At 48.8% G+C, this 10,397-nt stretch overlaps 1 protein-coding gene across 1 annotated transcript; it reads left to right on the top strand.

Moving 5' to 3' along the window:
* Positions 1-1,668: 1,668 nt before the first annotated feature.
* LOC127313154 (solute carrier family 40 member 1) lies at positions 1,669-6,972 on the top strand. The gene is made up of 8 exons (XM_051343704.2): positions 1,669-2,027; positions 2,119-2,269; positions 4,536-4,732; positions 4,849-5,316; positions 5,764-5,935; positions 6,023-6,271; positions 6,360-6,487; positions 6,604-6,972. The coding sequence occupies exons 1-8, from the start codon at positions 1,891-1,893 to the stop codon at positions 6,617-6,619; spliced, it is 1,518 nt and encodes a 505-aa protein (XP_051199664.1). The 5' UTR covers positions 1,669-1,890; the 3' UTR covers positions 6,620-6,972.
* Positions 6,973-10,397: the final 3,425 nt, after the last annotated feature.

The following is a 10,397-nucleotide window of genomic DNA, read 5'->3' as shown; positions in this document are numbered from 1 at the left end:
GCCGCCACACCCCCTCCCCCCTCCCGTCTCCTCCTCCTCGTTGTCCCCCGAGGCGCCGGCGGCCAAGCTCGCGACGCCGGTGAAGGGGGCGGCGGGGTTCTTGGCTCTCGGCCCTCCGGCGCGGAGATCGGGGGAGGACCACGCGCGGAGATCGTCTCTACCGGCGCGGGAGCTCGGGCGACGCCTCCTGTTCCGTTCTTCTCCGGCTGGAGCGGACGCGGGCCAGGGTGGTGTTCGGCGGACCCCTGTTCCGGTGGGAGCCTGGGATCTGAGGCGGCGGCCTCGAGGGTTGAGGGTGGCGCCGCCGACGGCAGGGGCACCGACCGGTGCTGTGGGCTGCTCCTCTTGGCTGCGTGGGCGGCGAGGGAGCGGTGGCTGCCGCTCGTGGAGCGGAGGACCCCGTCCCCCACCTCAGATCTGAAGACGGTGATTCCCTTGTAGTGTGGTTCCCAACCGGTGTGGCCGGTGCCTGGCGAGCTCGCCGGGTCTGCAGCGTCAGGGCGTCGGGATTGGAAGCGCTGGGCCGGGGGAAACCCTTGACCGATGGGGCGGTCACGTCGGTGATGACACTCTGCGGCGTTCCCCTCCCTGGAGGCGTTGACGAGGTTCATCTTCCTTCCCCCCTCCTCCACCCGAGTGAAAACACAATTCTATCGGAATGGGTGGCGGCGGCGCGGTGACGCTGTTCCCTTGCTGAAGGCGCCGCCTTGGTTGGTGGAGGGGTGATGAGCTGCGTGTTCCGGGGGTTGCCAGTGGCGGTTCTGCCGTGTCTTCGGTCGGCGACTGCAGTTCGAAAGCTTGCATCTTGTTGGTTGGTCTGTGCGGCGGTTGTAGCTGTTGTTCGTGGGTTCGCGCGTGGAGGTCCTCCTGTTGCTTCTCCTGGTCTGGGCTACTGTCCAGTATGACCTCCGTGCTATGGGGAGCTTTTCCCCTCGCGACGGTACGACACCCTCGATCTTGGGCGAGAAGGAAGGGTCCTTCTTCGGAGGTGGGAGCGGGTGCTCTTACTTCGACAGCTCGCCAAGTGATGATGAACACTGGTGCTCTCCAATGGTGGTCCTTCCCGGCGTGTCTCCTCCTATGTTGATCAAGCGGATGGATGAGGGTCTCGACCACGGTGCTGTGTTTCTTGTTGTTGCTTTCTTGTGGTGTGAGTTGCTTGTAAGCTGATCTTCAGCACTATGTACTTTGCCAATGTGGCGTTATTGTTTTAACGCAGGGCCTTGGCCTAATGTTTAAATTCTATTCCCCAGTTCTACCAATTGGTGCATCAATCAAGAGGTTACAAGAGTTCAGCTCATCGTGCATGCAGTAGCTGAAGAACTGAACATGGAAAGTATATTCAGAGAACACAAGACCCTGCATGTAGAATACAAAATCCGAATAGAGTGTCGTTTTCCTTGCAATTCCAATACTGATGCATCGAAGCGTCTTACCTAACTTGTGACGAGAGTATTAGCTGACGGATTAGAGTTAGACAGTGCACTATAAAACTCAAATTAGGCGCTGGCGAGCAGTGTACTGCCCGTAAACTAGTCTTAATTTACTGAGAGTTAGTAGTAGTAGCAGCAGGTGGCCCAACGAGAGAATCTCTCTGGCGGTCTGGCATGATCTATGCAAACGACGAGTAATAAGCAGGAAATAAGAACGAGGACAAACTGCTAGCGACGACTCGGCCGGTTTAGCGGAACACCCATCGATCGTAGGGTGTTCTCCACGTCACCAATCTTGGATCCCAAGGTCGCGTCTCATATGCGGCGCCCCCCGATCTGGCGTCCCGCCCGCCGTCCACTGATGGTACCGTGGCTGCATGCTCCACGCCTCCTCTGCCTGCACCGGCGAGGGTCCCTATATACGCCTCTAGTTAGGTAGCGCGAGGCACTGGCATAGATGGAGGGCGGGGAAGGGGTAGGGAGCGGTGGCCATCTCGCGCCTCTCCTCGACGGCCACGGCAGTGGCAGCGGCTTGGACGCGGCGCTCCTCCGCCGCCTCTACGTCGGCCACTTCCTCGCCAGATGGGGCGCACGGTGCGCGAGGATCACCGCACCTTTCTGATCTCATCCATATGCCATGCTACTGACCGTGTTTTAATCAGTAGTGATCGTGTCTATGTTGCAGTATGTGGGAGTTCTCGGTGGGGCTGTACATGATCCGCATCTGGCCGGACTCGCTGCTCTTCGCCGCCGTCTACGGCGTCGTCGAGGCCTCATCCGTCGCCGTTTTCGGCCCCATGGTCGGCACCCTCGTCGACAGGCTCACTTACCTGCAGGTTCGTCAACTATTGTACTGTATTATTTTTCAGATTTTATAAAGCAGTGTCAACGGTTCCGTTTCCAAGACCATAAGAACTTGCTCCTTGGTAATTGGGATTTTCATGGTATAACTTTTTTTGCGGGGAAATAGACGTGGTAATTGTGAGCTATGGGGACAACTACCATGTCGCCGTCTGTGTTTTTCCTGGTAAAATCATGTAACACCTACCAGTGACTGCATAGACAGATTCGATACCTGTCCTTCGATCCAGGGACTACCCCCAATGGGAAAACACCAAAGTGATCATGGTTGTAGACAGTGTACTAGTACATATCATGCATACCCCACCTAATAAAGCACAGAGGTTCCTAAGGTGTATATGATTGCTTAGTTTTTTTACAAAAGACACCACATCTTCTATTAGATAGTCAGCACATCTTCTATTAGAATCCACCGAGAATTTTCTCGTGTAGATTTCAGCCAAATCGTTGGTCTCTTGTGACAACTGAACCATTACCAACAGCTCAAGAAGAGAGCCTCAAACTGACTAGACGTCACATTTCGTGGTGATGTCTCCAAAGCATAGCCATTGTATCGCTATTATGACAGATAATATTGTACAAAGTTGGATATTATTCCCAGAAATGGTATTCCATAGCTATTTATTATCTGAGAACGTGATTTCTGAGCCGTTGTTGATTGTAAAGTTTGCAAAACGGAAGAAATATTTATTTCTTGCCATTAAACCAGCCTAGAAGTGTGAGTTTTGAATAAACATGGGAACATGGGACAACGTCTTTGAGCCTATATACTTCTTTTTCTCTTGAAAGTTTTTTTAAACCTCATCCTCACTAAGAAGCTTGAAAATCCATTGACCAAGGAGAGATGAGTTTTTGACCCATAGAATGTGATTACCAAGAGCACCCCCCCCCCCCCCCACCCCACACCCACACACACATACGATTGGACGACAACCCATGTTCCATCAAGGTTGTCGATATTTCTTTTTCTCACTATAAGTGCATCATCACAACCGAATTAATGATTTCATATCTTCCTCCGAATTGATGATATTGCTTAGTCTTTTCTTGAAGTGCTCCTCCGCGTGTTTCCAGTCGGTATATGTTACTTTCTAATGATGAATCGGAACACCCAAATATCTAAATAAAAATTGATCTTGCTGACAACCCAATAATTTGGCATATTGAGAGGTTGCTGCTTGGGCTTCCCTAGAACCAAAAAAATTCACTCTATTGAAATTACTTTTGATCCCTGCTGAGCCCCAATAGCTGCTCCAACGTTGAGAGTAATAAAAATGGCATCCACATAATATAGGATAAATAGTCCACCGTCCACTATATGTGAAACTACCCCCTCAATTTGACCATCAACATTTGCATGCTAAATCATTCACATAGTTTGCTACAGTAAAGAGCACTTTACCTTGTCATGTGCATTTTCAAAGTCAACCTTGAATATCATGTTCATGGACACTAGTGGTCTAGATGAGAAGGACCGAGCTTATGTGGAGCTTTGCCGTTACCAAATCTTCATGCAAGAGGGTATGTGGGAGGCAACGGTGGTGGTTCCATGGGGGGAGAGTGGTGGTGTTCTATGCATCAAGCAGCAACAAAAACAAATCCTTTATTTCCAAACAAGTTGGGGTAGGCTAGAGGTGAAACCCATAAGATCTCGTAACCAACTCATGGTTTTGGCACATGGATAGCAAGCTTTCACGCGGCTCTATCCATGACTAGTTTTTTGGTGATACTTCAGTCCTTCAGATCTCTCTTTACAGACTCCTCTCATGTCAAGTTTGGTGTTCTATGCATTGAGGAACTTGCATTTTCTGGTGTTGTTCTATGCACCAATGAACTTTTACTTTATTTTGATGATGCACTTTTCTACCGGTTCCATGCTTGAATTATGCAACTTCTCTTATGGATTTGTGATGAATTATTTTAATTATCATGTGTAGAAAGTTTTAGTATATTTGGATGATATATGCAATATGGTGGACAGTATTACAGAGACAAAAATGCTTAAAATGGGCAACCAAGTTTTGGGTACTCAAAATATGAGTAAGCTCTTGCAGACGGAAAATTTGCTTACTCATATCTTCTCTCTCCTATACTCCTAACCATTTTGAATACCCAAATTTTTAGTAAGTTTGAGATGCTCTTATATTGGGTACATTTTAACACCACATAATAACTAGGTTTTGGGTCTGACTTATGATTAGCCTTCCTCGGTGACTGTATTCTCTTCACTCTATACTGCAGGTTTTGGGCCTGTGGCTGCTAGTTCAAAGCTCATCCTTCATCGTCGCTGGCATCTCAGTAACCGCACTGCTTGTCTACGATGACCTGAAAGTTACAAGCTTCCCGGTCTTCGTGGCTCTAGTCATCCTCACCAACGCGTCGGGCGCGCTCGCTGCACTCTCAACTCTCGCCGGCACCATACTGATCGAGCGAGAATGGTACACAAACCAAAACCTACAACTTAGCTGAATGAGAATGACACAAAGGGTAGATACGACATGTTCAGTATCACTGTGGTCGACGATGACATTATCCCACTGCGTGATGCATGCAGGGTGGTGGTGATCTGCAGTGGGCATCCGGCAGCGGTGCTGACCAACACTAACTCGGTGATCCGGAGGATTGACCTAAGCTGCAAGTTATTGGCGCCGGTGCTGTCGGGGTTTGTGATCAGCTTCGTGTCGACGGAGGCCTCCGCAGTGGCGCTGGCGCTGTGGAACGTTGCCTCGGTGGGGCTGGAGTACTGGCTCTTCGTCTCGGTATACAACGGCGTGCCCGCTCTCGGCGAAAACGTCCAGCTGAGAAGGGAGTCCTCAGCGGTGGCAGCATTACCTTCGTCGGAGATTGTAGCGACGTCCGATGAGGAGGTGCAGAGGTATGGTCAGGACGCAGCGGATTGGAGGGTCGGTGTGACGAAGCACCTCTCCATCCTGCCCTGCTGGGAGTCCTGGGTTGTGTACATGAGGCAAGAGGTGATGCTACCAGGGGTTGCCCTTGCTATCCTCTACTTCACTGTCCTAAGGTAATGATTTCATCTTCAATAGGGTGCCTCCTGGTCTATACAATTGTAGAAAGAGGTTTAAGGATGAGCTAGCTCTCCTTGTCCCGAAATCATATTCTGGCCTTAGATTCTGGGTGAATAATTTTCGCTAATATAGCCTTTAGGAGGCCTGCGGCCTTGTGCTAGATAAGCTGCTAACCTCTAGCAGTTAGATTTTGAACATAACTTTCATTGAAAATTTATAAATATATGTATGCAATTGGGAAATCCATTTTCCCACATTTTTCTTAGATGGCCCACTGACCTTCATGTACGGATTCAGAAAATTCTTTTTTCAGGAGCACGTCAAAAGCGTGATATACCTTTATTGAAAGTAGAAACATAACTACAAGATCTTGTCTATGATGTGTACAACATAGCATAAGGATTCAGCAAAATCTTATGTATCTGTTTTCGTTACTTCTGCAGTTTTGGTACGCTGATGACGGCAACTCTTGACTGGAAAGGCATCCCCGCGTACGTGATCAGTCTGGCAAGGGGTTTCAGCGCCATTGTCGGGATCGCTGCAACTTTGCTATACCCAGTCGTGCACTCGCGGGTGTCGACGCTTCGAACAGGGCTCTGGTCCATCTGGATGCAGGCACGCCCTCTGTTTTCTCTTCAGTAAACGTAGACACATACGAATTGGGGAAGAGCATAATGCATTTTCTGGTGTTTTGGTGTGCAGTGGTGCTGCCTGCTGCTGTGTGTCGGCTCCATCTGGGTGAGCGACGGCGTGGTGTCCGCGTGGGTGCTCATGGCCGGGGTCGCGGCGTCGCGACTTGGCCTCTGGATGTTCGACCTGGCTGTCATGCAGCTGATGCAGGACAATGTCCGGGACTCGGATCGGTGCGTCGTTGGAGGGGTGCAGAACTCGCTGCAGTCCATCTTCGACCTGCTCACCTACATCATGGGCATCATCATCTCCGACCCCAGGGTACGCGGATCCTCCACTCGTTTTTCCTAGTTGCCAAAGGGCAAAGCTGAAAACATGCTGTCCTTCTTCGATGTGCACAACTCAACAGGATTTCAGCGAGCTCATCGTGCTCTCCTTCTTCCTGGTGACCTGCGCCGCGCTCATGTACACGCTGCACGTCTACCGCGTGCGGAAGCACCTGTTCCACATGGACAAGATCATTGCCAAGCTGGGCTGGTGAGCCACCTTGCAATATTTGATCCGACCGGTGGTGTTGCCTGTTAATTAAGCTCTTTGTTACTTAACTTCCTCTTGTTTCTTTTCTTTAATCTCTCGTCTGTTAATTGTTTCAGGATAAAAATTTCTTGATCTGAATCTCAAAATGAAAGTTATCGATCTGAATCTAAAAAAGAATCTTGACCTGGTTATCAAGAGTTCGTGAGCTGACAAATAATCTAGGCCTCACCGCTGCTAGTTTGCGCCAGATTATTCCATTTCAGACAACGGTAGAGATTTCTTTTTTCTTTCTGCCAGTGGAACATATTGCTGTTGTACGCATGATAGTGCAAAACTAGCTGTGAGCACTTGTGCAGTGCGTAAACCATTTTTGTAGCTAAGTTAAAGGGCACTGCAGATGAGATAGAGTGTTTTCGTCCCTCAAACATGTTTTGACCTTACTTTCATCTCTAAACTATAAAACTACTCAAAAGTTCTTAGTCGGTATCTTGGCTATTCACGTCGTGCAATTTTCATCACTCCAGGCGCCTATTCAAAAGCAGTTTGAATGATGTGGCGCCTATGTGTAAGCCACATCAACACCTGCGCATGTGGTGGTTCAAATTTTCTCGTGAAATTCCATTAATTTATTATTGACTCCAAAGGAAGAATCTAGAACATGCCACCGCTGGCCTCAAGGCGGAGTCGATGGAGAAAGAGCTTAAACTGAGGAGAGGCATGGAGGATGAGATCTTCTCTTAGTTAATTAAAAAAGTAAGTCAAAGTTCATTTTTAACTTGAGAAGTTTAAGATATGTTTGGATTAACGCCAACGCTTTGGATCCCTACCAAATTTTTGGTCACCGCGTTCACTTTTTCAGCCAGCTCATGGGTGAAACTGCGGTGGCAAACTTTCGCCAAATAACGCCCCTATTTTGGTAAGGCTCGCGCATGCACCATCCAAACAGCCCCTTACTACTCATGAACACATTGTCCCGCCGCGCCAGTCAAGACCAGTATACCACATTTCAATCACAAAATCAAATGGCACACTACTACTTTAATATATATCTACAGATACATATTTGAATGAAATAATCAATATTTTAGAAAATGTTTTCTGCAGTGGTAAGCTAGTGGTAATCACATTATTTTTTTATTGAAGCTGCTGCATTTTAAACTTTGTTATTAGTTTCTTTTTGTTAGGGCAATATGCTTGTTGTATTACCAGGGGCCAAAGGCCACAATATATAGTACATGTACAGGTGCACATATGCAGAAAACCCCCTAACATATGGGGAAACTACAATAGACAGATATATTCATCTAACACCCCCCCCCCCCCCCTTCAAACTCATGGTGGATCCACAACACTGAGTTTGGAGAGGAAGAAATCATGCTGCGCTCGAGTCCGTGTCTTCGTAAAGAAATCCGCCAACTGCAAATCTGAAGGCACATAATAAACCGCAACAACATCATCCTGCACCTGAGCACGTGTGTAAAAAGTATCAACACCAATATGCTTGGTCAGCTCATGCTTGACCGGATCACGTGCAATACTGATAGCACATGTACTGTCAGACAAAAGTGGAGTGGGTGTTGTAACAGAGACCCCAAAATCTGCAAGCAACCACCGTAACCAAGTCACCTCAGCAATCAACAAAGCCATAGCCCGCAACTCAGCCTCAACACTCGAACGGGAAACTGCGACCTGTTTCTTCATCTTCCAAGCAACAAGCGAACCACCAAGAAACACACAGTAAGCAGAAAGTGAATGACGATCCGTAGGATCACTCGCCCACGTAGCATCCGAATAGCACTGGAGCTGGAGAGAGCTGGAACGGGGAAAGAAAAAAGGCGACGAGTGATCGTGCCGCGAAGGTAACGAAGAACACGGAGGAGATGACTATAGTGAACAGTGGTAGGAGCTGAGACAAACTGACTCAGAATATGAACATAATAAGAAATATCAGGACGAGTGACAGCAAGATACACAAGACTCCCAACAAGATGGCGATAACGGGTGGGATCAGGAAGAGGATCACCATCAGTAGGACGAAGCTTAACATTAAGCTCCATAGGAGTATCAACCGTGCGCTCATCCCCAAGAGCAGCACGAGCAAGAAGATCCAGAATGTACTTTTCCTGAGAGATAGAAAAGTCATCATAAGTGGAGGAAACCTCAATGCCAAGAAAATAGCGAAGAGGACCAAGATCAGTCATAAGAAACTGATCCCGAAGACGAGCCTTGACGAAGGCAATATACTCAGGATCATCACCAGTAATGATCATATCATCAACATAGAGAAGAAGAAGAGTACGTCCACGAGGAGAAGTGTGAACGAAAAGTGTTGGATCATGAAGACTAGGAGAGAAACCAGCAGCAGTCACCACAGAGGCGAAGCGCTCAAACCAGGCACGAGGGGCCTGTTTGAGACCATAGAGAGAACATCGAAGACGACAAACCATCCCATCGGGAACAGAATACCCAGGAGGAGGCTGCATGTAAACCTCCTCACTCAACTCGCCATTAAGAAAAGCATTCTGAACATCAAGCTGGGAGACAGACCAGCGGCGAACAGAAGCAACAGCAAGAAGGGTACGCACAGTGGTCATATGAGCCACAGGGGCAAAAGTCTCATCATAGTCACGGCCGTGCTCCTGCTAAAAACCACGAGCCACAAGACGCGCTTTATAGCGCTCAAGAGATCCATCAGAGCGAGTCTTAATTTATAGACCCACTTACACGTGATAGGACGAACACCAGAAGGGGGAGAAACAAGATCCCAAGTGTCAGTGCGCTCAAGCGCGGCGATCTCCTCAGCCATGGCAAGCTGCCATTCAGGATGACGCTCGGCATCCCGATAAGAAGTCGGCTCGGAAACGACAGAGAGACCATACTGACTAGAAGAGTAATGAGCTGGAGCACGACGCTGACGAACAGGCCGTGAAGGGGGGAGGTCATCAGCGGAGGACAACTCATCAGAAGAAGAGGAAGAAGGGACAACATCAGAAGGATCCGAAACCGGAGAACGAGGAGTACTAGGTGGACTAGACGGAGGAGAGGATGGCGCCGAAGGGGGCGCATCAGAACTAGGAGGGGGAGGAGACGGGATAGCAGGGGGTGCATCCGGAAAAAGAAGAAAAGAGATATCATCCACCGGGTAAGTACCCGAGGTGGGACGAGGATACAAAGGACGCGTCTCATCAAACGTGACATCACGAGAGATGCGCATCCGACGACCAACAGGGTCTCAACAACGATAGCCCTTATGCTCATCACTGTATCCGAGAAAAACACACTCAACAGACTGAGCGGTCAGTTTGGTGTGGTAACGAGGAGTGTCGTCATGGTGAACAGACAGATGCCATAGGATGGCTTAAGTTGGGGCCGAATGGACGCTAGAGGATGGGGGGGAGGGTTTGTGATCAGATGGGATGAACTTCCGGATGGTTTCCTCAAGAACTTAGCCGAGGCTAGAGGTTGAAGAAGAAAGACACAAGGAAGAACTCGCTCTAGATCACTTTCTTCATTGATTTTCACAGGTTACAGGTTTGTGTTTACAGAATCTCTCCCTCTGTGTTCCGTGCGTGCCCGTGAGGAGGGCTGCCCCCTCTCCTTATATAGGGGAGAGGGTGGCTTACAGGGCAAGAAAACCCTAACGGCATCTTTGACTAGACAAACTACTTTACAAAGCTACTTTAATCATAGATGAGACCGGGGTCTCCTTTAATCAGGGATGCTGACGTCCTCCGGCTCCTTTCATCGTCATCCTCCTCTTTATCGTCAGCCCTTCGTTTAAAGCTACTTTGCTTAGCTCATCTTTGTCTTCTAGCTTTGGAGAGGATCTTTGACCAGTCCTGCCGACTTGCTCTGCTTTCCGGTAGCCCGGTGTCTTTCCTATCCGGTTCCGGTATACCTCTCCTGAGGA

This window comes from Lolium perenne, chromosome 7, assembly GCF_019359855.2.
Source record: "Lolium perenne isolate Kyuss_39 chromosome 7, Kyuss_2.0, whole genome shotgun sequence".
NCBI lineage: Eukaryota > Viridiplantae > Streptophyta > Magnoliopsida > Poales > Poaceae > Lolium > Lolium perenne.
Note: the sequence above shows the minus strand (reverse complement) of the source record. Positions and strands in the feature narration are given on the sequence as shown.